The sequence below is a fragment of the Rhea americana genome, unplaced genomic scaffold (assembly GCF_003343005.1).
Source record: "Rhea americana isolate MKP2758 unplaced genomic scaffold, rheAme1 scaffold_414, whole genome shotgun sequence".
In the NCBI taxonomy this organism is placed as follows: Eukaryota; Metazoa; Chordata; class Aves; order Rheiformes; family Rheidae; genus Rhea; species Rhea americana.
This window is the reverse complement of record NW_028186551.1, coordinates 246513-264165: the sequence shown is the minus strand read 5'-3', so window position 1 is coordinate 264165 and position 17653 is coordinate 246513. Positions and strand designations below refer to the sequence as shown.

Here is a 17653-nt window from a genome sequence, read left to right as displayed (position 1 = left end):
TCCATGTATCAAGCCGAGTGATGACTGAGGGTGTAGGGCTCTGAACCCTACTAAACCCACTCTCCTGTTGAGTTTAGCAGTGCGGGAAACACTTAGATCTTGGGAGACAGTCATCTTAAAATTATATCTATCRGCTGGTCCCTGAGAGTCTTTTAATCCAGAGAGCCGAGCCTTACAAATGTTGTTCTAATGAGAGCTAAYCCTGCAGCAGAATGTCCTGTGATAGCACATCCAAATCTAGCAAGCCAGCTGTGCCATTATGTAACCTATAAGTATGTTGTTTCAGCAACTGCCAGCAGCCACTTCTGTACAAGATTAGCCCTAGTTTGAGAATTTTTCATTATGAAGAACAGGTTAGTTATGCCAATGGAAAATGCCAGATGGCCTTGTGCCAGGATTAAATCCTTTATCCACCGTTAGTATGACATGAGCAGCTCCTGGGCAAACCTTTCTCCTGCAGGTATCTGCCAGGCCATCCCAGGCCCACAGCAACAGCTTGTAAAGGTGGAGAGGGTCTTCAGGATGGGTCTGCACAAGCAGCACAATCCAAAGCTTGCTTAGTCTTTGCTAACCCCCGAGACAGGAAGGCAGGGGAGCAGGGAGCAGRCTTGCTAACAACCAGATCATTTCCAAGTGCCATCTAAAAGACTAACCTGTTGTTGTGCCCGAGCTAATAAGGCTCACCAAAAAGCAGGTAAGTTTTTAATTAGCTGGAACTCTGTGTAGCATGGCTAGATTGAATCTAAAGTTAGTGTATCGAGAGGAGGCTCAGGTCTGCATTAGCTCAGATGTCTCTGCTCATCTTCTGCTTTGCAAGGCAGAGAGGCCATCAGTCTTCAAAGGTCCTTCTGTCCCCAGGGTATGGTTGGTACAACTGGACAGTGGGGCTAGTCTGGGCAGCTCGTGCTGCTTTCCTASGGCAGCTGCCTCAGTGGAAAAAGAAATGGGAACTACATTCTTATTTCACACTCACTGTCTCATCGTGTTCAAAAGCCAGGCTGGTCCCTCCTTTGATATTGATTCCTGGCGTTAGGACTCATGCTCTGACATGTAAGCAGACACTTGTGTTTTAATCCAAATTCAACAGCAGTCCCATTTCCTTCACATCACTGAGACCTGAATAACCTTTGTTGGCAGCAGAAGCTTCTAGGAACTGCAGACACTGGAAAGGAAACAGCAGAAGAAAAAAATAGTAATTAAAGGTCACTGCAAAAGTATTAAAGGACCACAAGATTAGTTAACTCCAGCATCATAGAAAGATATTCATTTCTTATCTGAACACTTGTCAGCCTGGGCAGGAAATGTAGTCCAGTTTGTTGCTGGGAATTTTTATTATTATTGTTGTTGTTACTCATTAAAATAGAACAGAACCAGGAAAAGACTGTACTTTTGTTTCTGGGCTTTGCAGGAAGGAACTTTGACTTACAGCTATATATAAGTGATACTAGGTAGAGTTTCCAAAGACTATTAACTTCTCAGCACTTATTTGATGATCTGCCGCTCTTTTTGTCTTCAGCTCAGCTGACGTGAAGGAACGATGGCTCTCCACATTACTGCGGTAAGTGACACTTCTTTTACCCTCCTTCTGGGTGGCTCTTCTACAGTCCTCAGAAGAAAAGTAAGATGCTAGAAATCAAATCACCTCTGATTTTCAGGACAGTAAGTGTCTAGATACCAWTTGAAAAATCCCCTTTTGAAACCTGTATGTAGAGTCCCTTGGTGAAAGTGAAATTGGTTTTAACGGTCGAGAAAAGATTAAATCCACTAGAAGATAACATTTTTGGAGCATGTTTTTTTTCCTTTGGAGCTAGATATTGGCTTTGCTAATCACTATGGAAATGTCACAAATGATATTGATTCTTTAGATAGGTTTTGGTTTGATCCAAAGTTCATATTTCATGGCATCTTAAGGCTCCAGTTTATTATTATTATTATTATTATTTATTTATTTAATTTTAACTGTGGTTTCCAGTAACATCCAAGCAGAACTGTTTGTGTAGGTACAGAGAGGTGAAGAAGTTGTCTCTGAATTTGTGGAGAACATTACCATAAGGATGACAGAAGTAGTTATGCTAGACACATCTGCATTAAAGTATTGCCATGTAGGGTTTTTCTTTTCTGGGGCCTCAAAGAAAGATAAATAAGCCAGTAAGAGCRTTTGACCACACTGTGAACTTGGTATGCTATTATTGCTGACATAATTAATCTTTATTATTATATTGCCGAGGAGCAGGTCACTTGGACCTTTTGGATCCAAATCTTAGGGTTGTTCTTGAGTTCTGTTGGGAAATTATATTCCTCCCCTTTCCTTTGACATTCAGGCATATCAGTGAAACTAAACGGAATGAATATCTGAAGACTCTAGCCCTTCAGATCTTTGTGCAGGACGCCGATAACTGTTCTTCTGTAAGTAAAACTAAGAACTTGCCCATCAGACCAATACTGCATGGAGATGTGTGAGGTGAGGGAAGGCAGACAGGGCTGTGATGCTGATGATATCCCCATTTAAAACAAAACTTCCACCTGCAAAGATTTTAGAGAGTGTGCATCTGCATACTTCCTGCTGGAAGCTCACTTGGAGACAGTTTTGTTTAGGAAATAGGGAGGTAGTCAGACCCTTACCAAAGAGCAGTTAATTCTTAAGACTATTCTTGGCCTCTGGCTTCTTTCTTCTTTTCCTTCTGCTTTACTTCATAAATGGTGATGGTTTGTGGTTGAGTGCCCAGTAATTCCAATTTTCAGTGCAGTAAGTTAAGGATATTGATCRTGAAAAAGTCACTGGGATGTTCTCCTGAATTCAGGCACTGGAATGTATTCCTATCTCTTCATATTACTCGCTTACATTTCTAGGCTTCATGCCAAGCTTGGTGGGTCACCTTCATCTCCTGGTGACTCTTCTCTCAGAGAAGGACCTCAGGCACTCACCCTTTTTTAGTGCCACACTCACCCTTTGGAGTGACCACGGCATTACTACTAATGTGACCAAATGCAGCATTTGAACACTACCCAGTTCCTGTGATTTCCACTGGGTGAAGCCTTTGGATGCCATAATAAACCAGTGATAGAACTAGCTGGGAATAGTTTTCACACTGCATAGCCATCACCATTAACAATGATTCCAGTGTAGTTTGAATTAGCACAGCTCGTCTAACCATCAACATTTAGTAAAGGCAGTCAGAAGAAAGATTAGTGACATTTTCCCTGATTTTCAAGCTACAAAAATCTGCAATCAAACTTCATACCTTTTTATCTGTATTTTCTTTGTTTTCCTTTCTAGACTACCACAGTCAGAGTGTCCAATGTGGAAACTGTAGACAGTGTGATCAAGAAGACACTTGAACAGCTTGGATTTCCTGTAAGTGACTATGGTATAGTTTGCCAGGTCTTAGCTTGAGAGGCTGGCAACATCTGGTTTATGAGATATTGCAGATGTGGAGGAGTATAGAATTGCTGTAGTTAAACTTCAAGGCATTAATATTCTCTCAACTACATGATGAAGCAAACTGGTTGTGTGGATACAAAAAAAAATAGAAACACAGACATACTTACACACCCACATTAAATTCAGACCTGGTGTAATGAAGTCCTTTGGATTTCAGAAGACTTCAAAGCTCGTGCTCAGCTTTAGTCTTGAGCCAAATTTGTCTAAGGATTGTTAATGTAGCTGTGAAATGACTGAGCAAATCAGTGCTGTTGTCAGACAAACCATTTCCCATTACCATTTCCCTTTTCCCAGTGTCCATCAATTAACAGGGGCTGTGATAGTGTCCCAGTAGTTTAATACCAAGGAGGGCTGTGCAATGTATTGCTGAAATAGACCTGAGAAGCCTCATTCTCACTGCATATTAAGAAAATCACTTCAGTTGTGTTATATATAGTTCRTGTGTATTTTTATGAACACAAGGCTGATCATGCTCCGTGGCTCCCCATGAGAGGAGAGATGAATCTTTCTTGCCTTTCTTCAGCTTGCAGAACATACAAGGACAATATGTCATATAAGTGTGGCTGTGCTTTGGCATGCAAGCAGATGTAGGAAAYACTTGGGATGGTAGGAATAGGCAGATCTGTAACCTCACCTGGCAGCAGCAGCTAAATGCAATGGCCTGTTGAGGTGGAAAATGCTATTGCGCTTCGTGAACGATGCTGACATTCCTGAGCAAGCACTAGGACTCCGCTGCTGGTGCTTTGCTCAGCGTGTCAAGGGATTTCCTGAATCAGAGCCTGCTGGGTGGACATTCAGGAAACCTTAATGTGGGTTTATATCCTGCCAGCTCCCAATCCCTCTGTCTCCTGAACCTTTCCCCTTCCGCTGCGTACCAGACAGGCACACCTCTCCCTCTCAGCCACACCATGGTCCTGGAGATGGCCACATGCTTCCTGCCCCATGGCCCACTCAGCTGTTATTTCTATCCATTGCTTTGCTCTCTGCCTGGTGTGCAGCCTCTCGGACCTTCATCCTGGCCCCCTTGACCTAATTTTCTTTCTCTTCTCTGTCCCTCAATTTCCAGGGTAGAACAAATGACCACCACCTCTGGGTGATCTCAGGAAAAGATGACTCTGCTTACCCRCTCATTGGTAAGAGCTTTCCCATTTCTGTCATTTCCACCACTGCTAGAATAACTGATAAATGACACTGGTATGTATGCCACAGAAACATGTCAAACTGCACTCTTCCCTAAAAGAAGGAATGGTGGGGGGGCTGTGTCAAGCTATTTTGTCACTTGGCTTATAGTCTCAGGATCCATGTTTAATCAAGGGATGGTAACGTCTCTGAAGCTTTTCTTCACGTTCACCTCCCTTTTTCAAGCAAGTTCTGGGTGAGAGCCCCCCGTTCCACTCTTCAGTAGATGCTCCATGTGTGCAGGAGTCCTTTAGGCTGGCTTGAGACGCTTTAKCTATGCAGCAGGGGCTGCAGGCAGGGTATGCCTCGAGGCCTTCCACCCCCATCCTCATGGCTGCTGGTCCAAGGTCATASAGTGGCATGCTTGGAGGCTGGCTGTCCTCCTCTGCCGCTCGTGCAGCCTTCCTGTCYCCACAGGCAGCACCGGGGCCTGGGGCCTCCTCGCTCCGCCATCATGACGCGGCGGAAGAGGCCCCCACCAGCATCTGTCACACATAGCAACACCTGGCACCGTGCAGCTCTTCGCATTCAGGCCACACCAAAAGCAGAACAAGTCATCGCAGTTAGGTTGCCATCTACCAGGGACGTAGGTCCAGGTGAAAGCAGTTTGGTAGCTGAAGGAAGCAGAATTTTTAAATGGATCCACTGGTGACTTTTAAACCTCTAATTAAGAAGCTAACACATTTATCCTCCTTTTTKGGGTGTTTATTTTTTTTCATTGCATTTCAGTTCACAAACAAAGAAACTGTTTTCCATGCAAGATGTCATGTCATATTAAACACTTAATTTGTTTCATAAGGCTCTTTAGCATCTGATCTAACCTCGGAAGGAGAGATGGGCCATGTGGGACAATGCCTTTTACAGTCTGCCTATTTGAAAAGTTCATTTTTTAAGCAACTGCTTTTTAGGTTATAGACACCTCTGAGGCTTGAGGGGAAAATAAATGTGCATGTATAGGAGTTTGAAGACTGCTACAATGGAAGAGAGTTTTGGAGATTTGTAAGAGGTGATTTTAGAAATACAACAAAGCATTTCAAATGAAACAAGTTTTGTCTGTTAARTACTAGGCGTTCAGCATGAAGATCACTGCAGCTGGAGTTTGCTGATGATGATCATAATAATAATAATAATAATAGTTTTCACGWGTGCATTTTTGACAAAAACAAGATCGCAAAATAAGATTAATTAAACAATTAAAATTRGGCCACATTTTTAATTTGGGAAAGCATGCAAAATATACTCTTGTTTTTTCCTATAGTAATTCATAACAAATTGTATTATTATGTTTGATTCAATGATGGAATCATATTTAGGGATGAGCCATTAAGACAAAATATAAATCAAGCCTGATTTGAACTTTTCCTGAAATTCAGAACTCTTTAATTAGTTCTTCTGAGTATGTTTGTGGTGTTTTAGGTTTGTTCTTTTTTAAAAAAACTTTCTTGAGAGTTTGCACTTCTGTCAGGCCAAAAGATCGTGAGGATTCTGTCCTCATGGAGTTCCTGCTGGCCAGAGCGAGGTAGCACAGCCAGTCCCGACAGGCAGCACATTCGTGCACTAAGCAGCCCACCACTTAGGATCCAGCCAGGGTGGRAGCAAGGAAGTACCCGCTGATCTATCCAGCATCTAATCCAAAGCTGTTAGATGCATGTAAACTGCTGCCTGCATCTCTGAAAGATGTATTGATGGTTCGGCCATTGCACAGACTATTCTGTCCTGTGGTGTAGTGCTTAGTTATGCAAAACAAAATTTCTGCTTTAATCTCATGTTGTGTTTTCAGTAGTAGGTGAAGAGATACATCCCCAGGCTTTCCAGGGAGTTTCTGAATGTTGGTTTATTGAAGAGATCTTGCTCCAAGAACCAAGTAGTCATAAGACTGTTCTTATGGAGCTGATTAGATTGCACATGTTTATTTGTAGACATTGGTGTTTTCCAGGTGCTTCTAGCACATGCTTATATTTTGTTCCATCCAGGACACACTAGACTGGTTTTGTAGGGTAGTTACAGTATTTTGTTAATGTAATGGATCTCAAACTCTGATAATAGTGATTTGTTATATAATGCTCTGGAGAGCTGCTAAAGAAGAGTGGCTGGCCAGGTATAACTTGATATACTTGTTTGTAAAGCAGTGGTCACATATATGCACAGATGTGCCCTAGCCTCTCTAGGCTTCAGGCGAAGGTTATGAGCAGTGTTACTTTAAAGCCCAGCTGCAGTGGGAGCCATTGGATGTTGTTGCCTCCCCCTGCCCAGATTTGGAACTGCTTTTGCATAGCTCTGCTCCTTTGCCCTTTATACCCCTCTTTACTCAACAGGGCATGAGCATCCCTTCAGCATCGCATTGAACTGTCTCCAAAACTCTGTCGACCAGCAACAAGGAACCAACAATAACAACCTCCTGGCTGATGGGACAGAGGCTTCCCTCCTTGATCAGCTCCCGAAGGAAAAACAATGCCAGTTTGTCCTGAAGCCCAGGCTCCAAGCTTCAATGCAGCTGCGTAGAGGTAGGAGCTGAAGTAATGTCTTACGATGAGGCAGAGACTGCTGCTCTCCATGGCAGTACTTAAGTCCTCCAACGTGACACACTTACTCCAAGTGGCTCTCACACCTGAGTGTATGCAAAGAGGAAGGAATTGCAGGGGAGTTAAATTTGTCAAAGTTACTTCAGAACTAGCTTTCAGTCCTATTCTTACATTGAAAAACAGCAAGGTTCCCTGAAGAACAGTGAGTAAATAATGGTTGTGCTGGTGGTTGAAAGATGAACCAGTGGTTTCACTGCTGTGTATTGTCTGACCATCCTCATTCACCAAGCAATGGTGTGTGTTGCTGGGAACTTTGCAATCACTTGCTGGCCGTTAGGAAGGAGAGACGTGTGTAACAAAGACCTGTGTTTTGCTTCAGAATCATTGCAGAAACACACCAAGAGGAAGAAGTCCTTGATTGACTGGGCCCTGCGCCGCAGTTCCAGTACGCCTACAGGCAGTCCTCCTTCCCAGTCACCTACCACCCCACGGAAACTCTTTGGCCTGTCTCTCTCCTCTGTCTGTCCAGATGGGATCCTTCCCAAGCCGATCATGGTAAGGAGCAGCCTGTGCTGTACGTCCTGGCAAAAACTTTGTGCGTACTACCTGTTTAAAGCCAGGAATTTAAAATCACCTGTGATATTTATGGGATTGAATGGGGAGGAAGAACAGCATTTGCCTGTGGTTCAGATCTTGCTTAGTAGCAAGGGTGAAAGCATCCCTTCCTGCATCCCCTCGTGCAACATCTATGTCACTTCCTACACAGATGTCCATCCTGTTTCAGTGGGCATCTCCAAACAGGTCATCACAACCTGACAAGGCACAATGTCATTGGAGTAACCAATGCTACATTGCCTAGACCTCCTTCACTACAAGAATCAACTGAACACACACTTGCTACAGGATAAAAGCACCTACATGGACTTTGTTACTGGTTCAATCATGATAAATCTTACTCTAAAATTATGTTATAATATATGAGGCATAATACACTCAAGCAATAGGGTAGAACATTAAGCTTTTAAGTATGATTGGGCTTTTTCTTAGGATATGCTGCTCCTGCTGTACCATGAAGGTCCCTCTACCAGGGGCATTTTCAGACGCTCTGCCAATGCTAAGACTTGCAAGGAACTGAAAGAGAAACTGAACTCTGGAGATGATGTCCATGTGGATGGAGAGTCAGTCTTTGTTGCTGCGGCGATCATCACGGTATGTCTGCCCAAATAACTCAGGTGTCCAGGCTAGTTGTACCTTCTTTCTTTTATTAAGGAAGCAACATGAGCCTTTGTGGGGAGGGAGGATTTGTGGGGGTGACAAAAGATTTTCCAGGCAAGCATGTCAACAAGATTGTCACCTAATGGCTTGGTCCATCTATGTGCACAAAGGTATCTGTCTGACCTGAAGATGACTGTTTTAACATGCAGCTATGTGCATTGGCCCTGAGGACAGTGTTTCATTTTGCATCTGCCTGTACAAAACAGCCTCCTGCCACAGAGTACATTAGTGTCTAACTCTGAGATAACCGTGGTATTCATGCATAAGTTATCTCACAGTGCAAAACAGCATGCCAAAGTCTGGGCTCAACAGTTCAGATGCTATGCTCGTGTAGGTATGAAGCCTTATGGGGACAGCAGCACAGCTGCTCTTTGTCCTTTCTGGACACACAGAGGAGACTGCAGGGAGATGTCGAAGGAGTGTGACTCCATCTGAGCGTGACTGCTCTGCATCCCCCAGCAGAGAAGCCATGCTCAAAGGCAGCCTGTACTAATTAGACCCAGAGCCTTCACCCTCTAATCAGCCAGCAAGCATGAGAGAAAACTGTTCCTGAATCTATGTGGGGGGCTGTTTGAACTTGGGGTAAGACCCAAGCTTTAATAAGGAAAAGTCTCTCTCTTGCACTGGTAATTAAATCTGATTAGAACAATTCAGGAACCCAAAATATCAATAAACATCCTTGTTTCTTGCACTTGGCTTAGTACAGCAAAATGTTTACTGGGAAGATATTCAGGCATTTTCCAACAAAAGACACATGTTAAGTTGTTAAATAGCCCCCTGAGAAAAGTAGCAACAATCTCCATTGCTAGAAATGTTTAGAATAGGACTATAATACTTAGATATTCGTCCTTTACTGTTATAATACAGAGAGCAATCCTGTTCTGAGAAGGGGCAGGGCATGAGGGTTGACTGTTCACCCTCTTCCAACTTAACCTGCAGACAAGGCTCTGCAGTGCTGCAAATGAAGAGCCCAGAGGACAGCTTGGTAGGAGTGGGGAGGGGAAAAGAAATGTATTTGTGTCATATCTCATTTTATCTTGTGCTTAATATGAATAAACACTGACTTTATGCATCATGAAACCAACACAAGAAATTCACAACTGACCAGACTGCTCTACATATATATATTTAATTCAGGATTTTCTCCGAAATATACCTGACAGTGTTCTATCCTCAGACATGCACGGACTGTGGATGGAAGCTGTGGACACAGAAAATCGGGCACATAAGATTGAAACCATCAAAAGGTTTGTAAAAGACTTTGTAAAARCTTCTCATAGTGGGAGAAGGGGAATAGTATGGCCTTAAGCATAGTCATCATATTCTGGGAGACTCTTGATCTGGCTCCAGGCCACAGTAGAGCTCTTGCTGTTTGTCAGCGTCACTGGTCAGAACATTTTCCATTCAGTAATCTTTTATGAACATTGTTAACATTTTAACATTCTGGCCAAAAAAAAAAAAAAAAAGTCATTAGAAAAATCTTTTCTGGTGACAAGTTCAAATTACCAGAACCAACAAACTGAAAAGCCACAGTAATTCAGCCACCAGGATTACATCAGATATTAGTGGAATTAGATCCTTAACAATGATAAAAAAAAATTATGTACACAAAACAAAGCAGATGCCTTATTGACCATTAGAAGAAACTGCCCTTCCAGGATGGTGACTGGGATGTTGAAAATGACTTTACTGCCTTAGAACTGCTGCCCCAASCAGGGACAGTCTGTTAGCATCATGTGGGATATGCATTGGAGTAAGTCTCATCCTGTCGATGGCTCAGCTCAGTTTTTGAATCTGAATCTCCTTCTCCTTCTCTCTGTAACTGGAACATGGGCATGGGCGTTGCCTCGTGTGCATCCCTGCCAGGTGCTCTCTGGTTGGCTGAGACACTGTGGACATCTTCAGTCATGCCTTGAGTATCTGTCCTCGGTCCCTCAGCCTCTGGAAGCAGAGAGGCTGGGCAATATGGATGCAAAGTTGTGGATCCCAAGTTGGTAGAGGGGAGTGACAAAAAGGCAGAAGAGGACAAAAGCTTTGGAAGCAATTTCTCATATTCAGAAACCAGATTTTTATGAATAACCCTGTTTTCCATTTTTCCCTCTCCCTGCACAGTCTCGTCAATCAACTCCCAGAGGCCAACCTCCTTTTACTCAGACACCTCTTTGGAGTCCTACATCACATTGAGCAGAATTCGGGCGTGAATCAGATGAATGCCTTCAACCTGGCTCTTTGCATAGCACCCAATATGCTATGGCTACCTAGTCCCACTGGGCCTGAGGAGGAGAGCAAATCTACAAAGAAGGTAAGTAAGTTTTTTGTGGGTTTGGCCCCATTATAGTCTTTCCTTTATATAGCCTTTTATGGGCATGGTATTCCTTTTGTAGACTAAAAGTAGGCATAGGATCAGCAACACTGCCAGCTGAGCAGCTTCATCCTTTCCCTTACCCAGCAGCACCCGTGCTGGTAGGGGAAGTTAGCCGCTCAGTTTATCCAAGGCAGAAAGAGAAGCTGTGGCTGCTTTGCCAGATGATCTTGCCTTCTGGGCAGGCATTCAGAAGAAAATAGAGCAGCTTACATTAGACACTGCCACTTCAGCTGGACCTAAACCTGTCTGGCAGAGGGAAGCTAAACAATGAGCATAACAGGGCATGGGGGGGGGGGAAATTACTTATAGTTTGTGAGGTGTTGTGAATAGTAAGGAGAAACACAGAACATACCTTACCAGGCTCACTTTTTCATGTAGATCAGCATCTTGCCCCAGATGTGGTTAGYACAGAAGTGTTGCCGCATGCTTCACAGCTTCTTGAGCAAAAGGCTCTGTAGGAAATAATATCTTTGTCTGAGAAAAGGCATCTTTGAGATGACTCCCAGGGCTGATTTGACTTGTTTTATATAACTGGCGGTATTTTCTTGAAACTGACTCCAGGAATTCGTATCTTTGATAGGTGGCCATGTTAGTGCAATTCCTGATTGAAAACTCAGCAGAAATCTTTGGAGGTGACATTGCTTCCTTGTTTCAAAGACCAGACAAAAAGAAGTCTAAAAACTCAGAGGACTCCCTAGGTAAGCTGATGGCATTGTGTCTTCCAGGAATGTTTGAAATCTTTTAAAAATATGTAAACTCCACATGTGAAAGAGTGCTTTCCCTTCACCTCTCTACTAAGGAAAATCATTGAAAAATAGTTGGTTTTGGTTTTCTTTTTCCTTGTTAGGCACAGGCAGGAGTCAAGGGGAAAGCTGGGGGCTGATGTACACCACCTTCAATGTGTCCCTGAACAAGATTGTCTTTCTCTGTGGCTGCTATTCCATCTGTTTCAGCCATTCCAGCTTAGAGTACCACCACAGGAGTTTAGAATAGCATTAGCAATGCATATCTCAGCAACCTTTTCTTCCAAATTAGTTTTCTAAAGTTAAACCAAGTGATTGAATGGAAAGAGAGCGGGTCCTCTCTGTTAATTATCCTATGAATGCAGACTAGCAGTGAAAGCTCAGTTCATCAAGCCAGAATTTTTGGTGTTGTTACCAGTCCTGCTCTAGTCTCTGGTAAAATCGTGAATCTTTGTTTTCTCATCTGCAAAATGGARTTGATAATATTTCTCTGCCATGGTTGTAAGGTGCTGTATTGGGTTAGGAGACACAAGCAACGGATTAATTTGCACTCTCTGCCCCAGGAATAGGCTTGGCTCAGCATGATGATTCCTCCGATGAGCTGGAGTTTACTGCTTGTGACCCAGAAGGACTAAAACACCACCTAGTACCTGAAACAGATGCCATTTTTGAACCATCCAGCAGCTTGTTACTGGATGAGGAGCAGGAAGACTGGGACTTGTTCAGCGAGATCACAGCTTGCTACCAAAGCAAAGCTCAGAAGAACGCCAGCGCAGACAGCTATGACCTCCTGGAAGAAGAGGGCTCCTTCTGCTCCATCGGCTCAATACGCTCCCTCAGCCCAGCCAGGGACCGATGCTCATCAGAGCCCAGTGTCTGCCTCAGCTCCCAGCTTCCTGCCCAGAGCCATGAGCCAGTGGCCCGTCAATCCAGCTGCGATGCCACCATCATGCACTGCCATACCGACTACATCCACAGGCTCAAGCAACTGCAGGTGGAAAGTCAGAAGTTGATTGATGAAGGTCTAAGCCCTGGGGTTAATAAGGCCAGACAGAACTTCTGGCGATCACCTCAGACCAGTTCTACAGTGAAGAAGCTCAGCCATCAGAAATCCAGTCTGTCCAACAGGTCCAGCTTTTCTAGCCTGTCCTCTACCACCACCTCCCCATCTGCTTCATCACTGAGCTCCTTAGACAGTGCTTTCTCCTACTGCTCAGAGTCATCAGCTATTAGTCCCACAGATGTCTCATCCCTGCCTTTCATGTTTGGAACGTCTGCCAGGCTTCATGCTGTGTCCCCCAAGRTTGCCAAGAGGTCCCTGAAAGAGTGGCACAAATCCCTGACATCTCCTTTGCCTTCACATCCCTGTGACCTGGACACTTGCCGTGAGTGTGAACCCAAGGCTGCAGAGAGCGGCCATTGCTCTGGGGAAATGAAAAGTTTTGCATCCATCAGCAGAGCAGCCACAGGAAGCCTACTAACTGATACTGACTGGGAAGAAGAGGAGAGACAGCTGAGGTGTACAGSGGGCTTTGGCCCAGGACTCAGGGGCCTGGATTATTTCAAGGAATTTGAACAAAATCCTGAGCATCCAGCTCCCAGCCCAGCTGGTGAGAATTCACCACAGCTTAGATATCAGCAGCATAGCGAGAAGGCAGTGAAGCATGTTGAGATCAAAAGTGTTGATGCCTCCCCTCCAAGCCAGGAAAGCCTGAAGCGCACCAAGATAACTTTTTACATGGCTCGAAATAAAGAAAGCTCTTGGAGGTCTCCAGTGGAAGAGGAAGAGGAGAGATTCCCAGTGAACACCAGCAGCAGCGACTCGGCCAGCAGTGGCAGCAGTGAGCAAAGCCTGGCCAAAAGCTTGCAGACTGTGAGAGTCCATATCCCCCAGACAGTTTTCTATGGGCAGAACACCCCTCTGGTCCTCCAGTCCATCTCCAGGCGCTACCACCATGGACCAACAACCCCATCCCTGAAGACAGAGCAAAAAGCGAGCCCCCAAAGTGCCTCCACTCCCAAGGAACCGGAGACCAAACCAGTGGAAACGGCGCAGGCGCCAATCCAGAGCAAGGGTTTCAACACATTCAGCCACACTATCCGCATCATCCTCCCAGCTTCTATTCGAAACACTGTCAGGGAATATTTCAAGCATGATGAAACCAAGAACTGCCATGTGATGGAGGCAGAAGCAGTGGAGAATGAACTACTTCGGAGCAGGGTGGAGTGGCTCAGGAACCAGCCACCAACAGAGGTGGCCACAGAGGAGCATGATACAGTGGCATTTGCGGAAGAAACGTTTGTCTAGGGGGGACAGGTGTGGGAGAACTGAATATTTTTTTGTGTATGTGCAGCAGAAAATATTCTGTAAGATATGACCAAGGTCTGAAGAATCAGGCTGCATAGAGCAGTAAGTGTAAAGTGACACTAATATGTACGTAATGTTGGGGTTTAACAGTTGTTTGGGTTTGGGTGGTGTTTTTTTGTTTGTTTGTTTTTGTTCTTTATTTTTTCTTTACACTCTTTTTCTACTGAAGACACTTAATTGTCTGGGTACTTGAGTGGGCTGAATGCCACCAGACTCTGTCCCTGAATTAGCTGATCTAGAGTCTTACTCTGTTTCTTTTTAAAGGGAGAAAGGAGAAACTCTGCTTTGTTTTCTCCAGTTATTAGTGTATATGGATTACTGCAGAACTGGGGCAGCTAAAACACCGTCAGAATTAGTTAACTATCATCTTTAAGCTTGCACAAAATTCTCCACTAGTCACTGTTCATCACCACCGTTCATCCAAAGGAAAGCCCTTCACCTCCGTCTCAGAAATCACCATTACTTCTCTCTTCTCACTTTCCTTTTGTCCCACAGTGGTCTAGGTTGCTACTTGTGTTCATTACTGCTTGAGGCTGTGCTCCAGAAACACCAAATGGAGCCCAARGCCTAGCTTCCACTGTTAGAAGCTGTCAGTAACCTTTTTACTCCCAAGATTTCTTTTTTCCGATTAATTATGCRTTCTCTTTTCTCCTATCTCTCCCAAAGGTAGCATTTGGCAGAGCCACAGCTACTACAAAGAACTCTAGCTCAATCATTTCAGCAGAGCTATGAACACTTCTGTGGTCACCCCTGGGAGTAGCTGGTCCTTCTAGTTCTAGGAAGGATAACATTATTTTGATAATGGTGAAATCTCAGAGGCAGTGTGGATGGAGATCCTAATCAAATCCCTAGTTGGACAAGGGGCGGAAGAGAGAGTGTCGAGTAGGATTTGGCTTTAGCAAGAAGTCAAGGAGCTGTGGAAGTAGTAGAGAGTGTTGTCAAGTAGATGTTGAAGCAAAGTCCCAACAAGCCAGAAAGCTGTCAGCCTGTAAAGCTGAGATTATCCAGGCTTCAACAGTACTAATGCTGTCTCAGGGTAGTAATGAGTTTTCACTCAGCAAAGTACATGCCCAATGTGCTCCAGCAGTGTTAGGTATGGAGAAGTGCCAGGCAGGGATGTGCTAACGAGGTGGCTGTGTTGCACCCCAGAAGAAATACAGCCACTGGCCTCCTGGAGCATCCCTGTGAGTCCACTTAAGGAAGCTCCCCCAAGAGCTTCAGCCATGATGGGACTTGCTTGGAGGCCGTTGATGCTGCTAGCTGAGCTTTATAAAGAAGCTAAAGCAGACACATTAGTTTGTTAGATGCTAAGAAAGCAATGGGAAAAGTCTCAAAGGTTAAGGATGTTTCATTTGACAGTTATGTGAAAATTTTCTAAAAGAAGTTGGTTTCTCTCAGACAGACACCTCTTTTACTCAATTAACAGTGAGTGAACAKGTGAGGAAGGATGAAAGACATATATGAACTGCAATGACTGAAAGCTGATCCTTGTGGAGCAAGTGCCCCCTGCAAGCAGCTGAGTGTCTACCATAACCATTCTTGGAGCTGCAAACACCTGCCATGGTTCAGTAGTCACGTAGGTGGAGAAGCCACCTTTGTAAAATCGTCCAATAAATGCCAGTTGCCTGCACTGATCTTCCACGTGCCTCTGATAGTCGGTGGCTGGAAGCTGAGCCAGCACCCCAAATTCATGCCACCAAATGCCCCATCAGGGGCTGAGGCAGAGCTAGAGAAAAATCAGAATTCAATTTGGTATATGCAGTTTTTAACTCACCAACTATAGCATTCTCTGTCCCAACTCACCTTGGTGGCCTTTGTATGATGAAAGGTGTATATAACTGTGATACAAACCGCCTGCCATCATTTCCCTCACATATGGACACTAAAGAAGCATTCATGGTCTTTTTTCCAAAGCTGTGGATGTAACAATTTCAATAAAAGGGACACAAGTTTGTTTGTCAGTGTGGTGTGGTAATTGCATGTATTCCCCCCCCCCACTCTTGTTTTCCCTTTTCTGCACTTGGATTGGGGGGGCAGCTAGCAAAACACTGTCCATACCTTGAAACAGTTCCAGGTCCTCCAGTACCTGTCCAGGCTCCGGGCAGCACCCACCCGCAGCACAGGGCCATGCTGCTGAAGGTTTTAGCTCCCTTTCTTCTCTATAGCCGCCAGTATCTGAGCACCTCACAGTGGGACTGGATCTGCCCACAGTTACTACTGTTTTGTATAAAAACCCCTTCCACCACAAAAAGAGCTGGCAAAGTATGTATGGATCTCCTTCCATGCTGTTTGAATGAGCGTGAGTTACCTCCAGGTCAGGGAGCGCAGAGGTAGCCTGACGCATCGTACTTGGGTAGCAYGGTGGGCTGCGGCACCCTGCCTTGATAACCCTGCAAGTTAGCAGGRTCTTTTTTGTTTTTCTGTTGCTGAGGACTGAGGGCAAGACCCCACCCACGGATGCCTTGGGGCTGCAGGATACCTGCCTGGCTGGGAATCTTTGAAAAGAAAAACTCCCTGAAACAATCCTCTGCTTTAAGTTGAACAGCAGGCTGTGGAAGATGTTCACCTGACATGCTGCAGCCAGATGCTGTAGATCGCAGCTGGAATGCCTAGCTGAAGCTCAATTCCTGGAAGCCAATTTGTAGCTTGCAGCTGAGGATCATGGTGATATACTCACACCCTGGGAACTGCAAAGCTCCTGACACTAGGGTCTAGTTCTAGACATGGTAGGCCAACCAAATCTGATCAGATTTTTTTAGGAGCTGCTGTAAAATGAGCCACACWCTCATTTGTGTCTTTCCAGGAAGGAGAAACTGCAGTAAATATTATGAGAAAAGTCTATTTGTACTTGGAAGAGAAATTAATCTCTACTCTAAACATGCTAAAAGATTGTAAACTGACTCAATGGCTGGGCTGGTCTCAGTTCAAACAAGGAGGACCTGGACCAAATGCAGAGTAAGAGCTCCCAGTTTGCGTCACATAAAAGAATTATGAGCAATTTAGAAAGAGGTCCATTTAAAGAAACATTTAGGAGGGGGGGAGAAGCAAAACAATTTTTTTTTTTTTTTTTTTGGTCTTCTCATCTTAGTCTGCCGAATATGGGCCCATTTCCCTGGAGAGCTGCTCTAACCTAGCTCTTGATTAATACTTTTTCTTCATTAAAAAAAAAAATCCCACAAATTTCTCAGAAAAGATAAACACAACTGATCCTGGGCACATTGCAGCACGGCAGAGGCAGCCCTGTACTCACCAACTTGTCCATGCTGCCCATGTTTGCTGCTCCACACAGACTGAAATACTTCAGTGTCAACCCAGCATCCAGRGAGGGAGGGAAGGTTACAGATTTTATGAAATGACTACCTCAGCAGCAAGAAAATGTGTGCTTCTTCACCAAGGTTTTTGCCAAGCTTCATGCACATGTGATTGATGGTACTGCATTTAGGCTTTGCTAGGAGAGCTTCACCTTGACATCATGAAACTAATCATCAGTGGGATAAAGACAACTTATTTCAACAAGGAAAGGGCATCTTGGTACTCATCGCTGTTTCATGTTCAGTATTTTACAACACTATTTTAGAAAGGTTTGGACTGATGATATGCTGCAGCTAAGTCTCAGCGAGATGCAGCAGCCTTGCCCCAGTGCTAAATGCTAACAACCAGTAAGGTTGATCGAGCTAGAAACTGCACTCACCAAGATTAGCAGCTTTTCCTCTGGCTAGGGCAGGCTCAGCTCATCATGTAGCACAACTAAGACGGACT

At 44.5% G+C, this 17653-nt stretch overlaps 1 protein-coding gene across 1 annotated transcript in view; it reads left to right on the top strand.

The window, feature by feature from the left end:
- Nucleotides 1–15855, top strand: part of LOC146590253 (uncharacterized) — a 38175-nt gene extending 22320 nt beyond the window's left edge. The window contains exons 5-15 of the mRNA XM_085314912.1: nucleotides 1517–1558; nucleotides 2322–2406; nucleotides 3278–3355; nucleotides 4509–4575; nucleotides 6937–7125; nucleotides 7523–7698; nucleotides 8191–8352; nucleotides 9556–9665; nucleotides 10531–10720; nucleotides 11364–11481; nucleotides 12090–15855. Of these exons, the coding sequence (XP_085171038.1) occupies nucleotides 1517–1558; nucleotides 2322–2406; nucleotides 3278–3355; nucleotides 4509–4575; nucleotides 6937–7125; nucleotides 7523–7698; nucleotides 8191–8352; nucleotides 9556–9665; nucleotides 10531–10720; nucleotides 11364–11481; nucleotides 12090–13834 (2962 nt within the window). The 3' untranslated portion in view covers nucleotides 13835–15855. The remainder of the gene's footprint in view (nucleotides 1–1516; nucleotides 1559–2321; nucleotides 2407–3277; nucleotides 3356–4508; nucleotides 4576–6936; nucleotides 7126–7522; nucleotides 7699–8190; nucleotides 8353–9555; nucleotides 9666–10530; nucleotides 10721–11363; nucleotides 11482–12089) is intronic.
- The last annotated feature ends 1798 nt before the right edge of the window (nucleotides 15856–17653 follow it).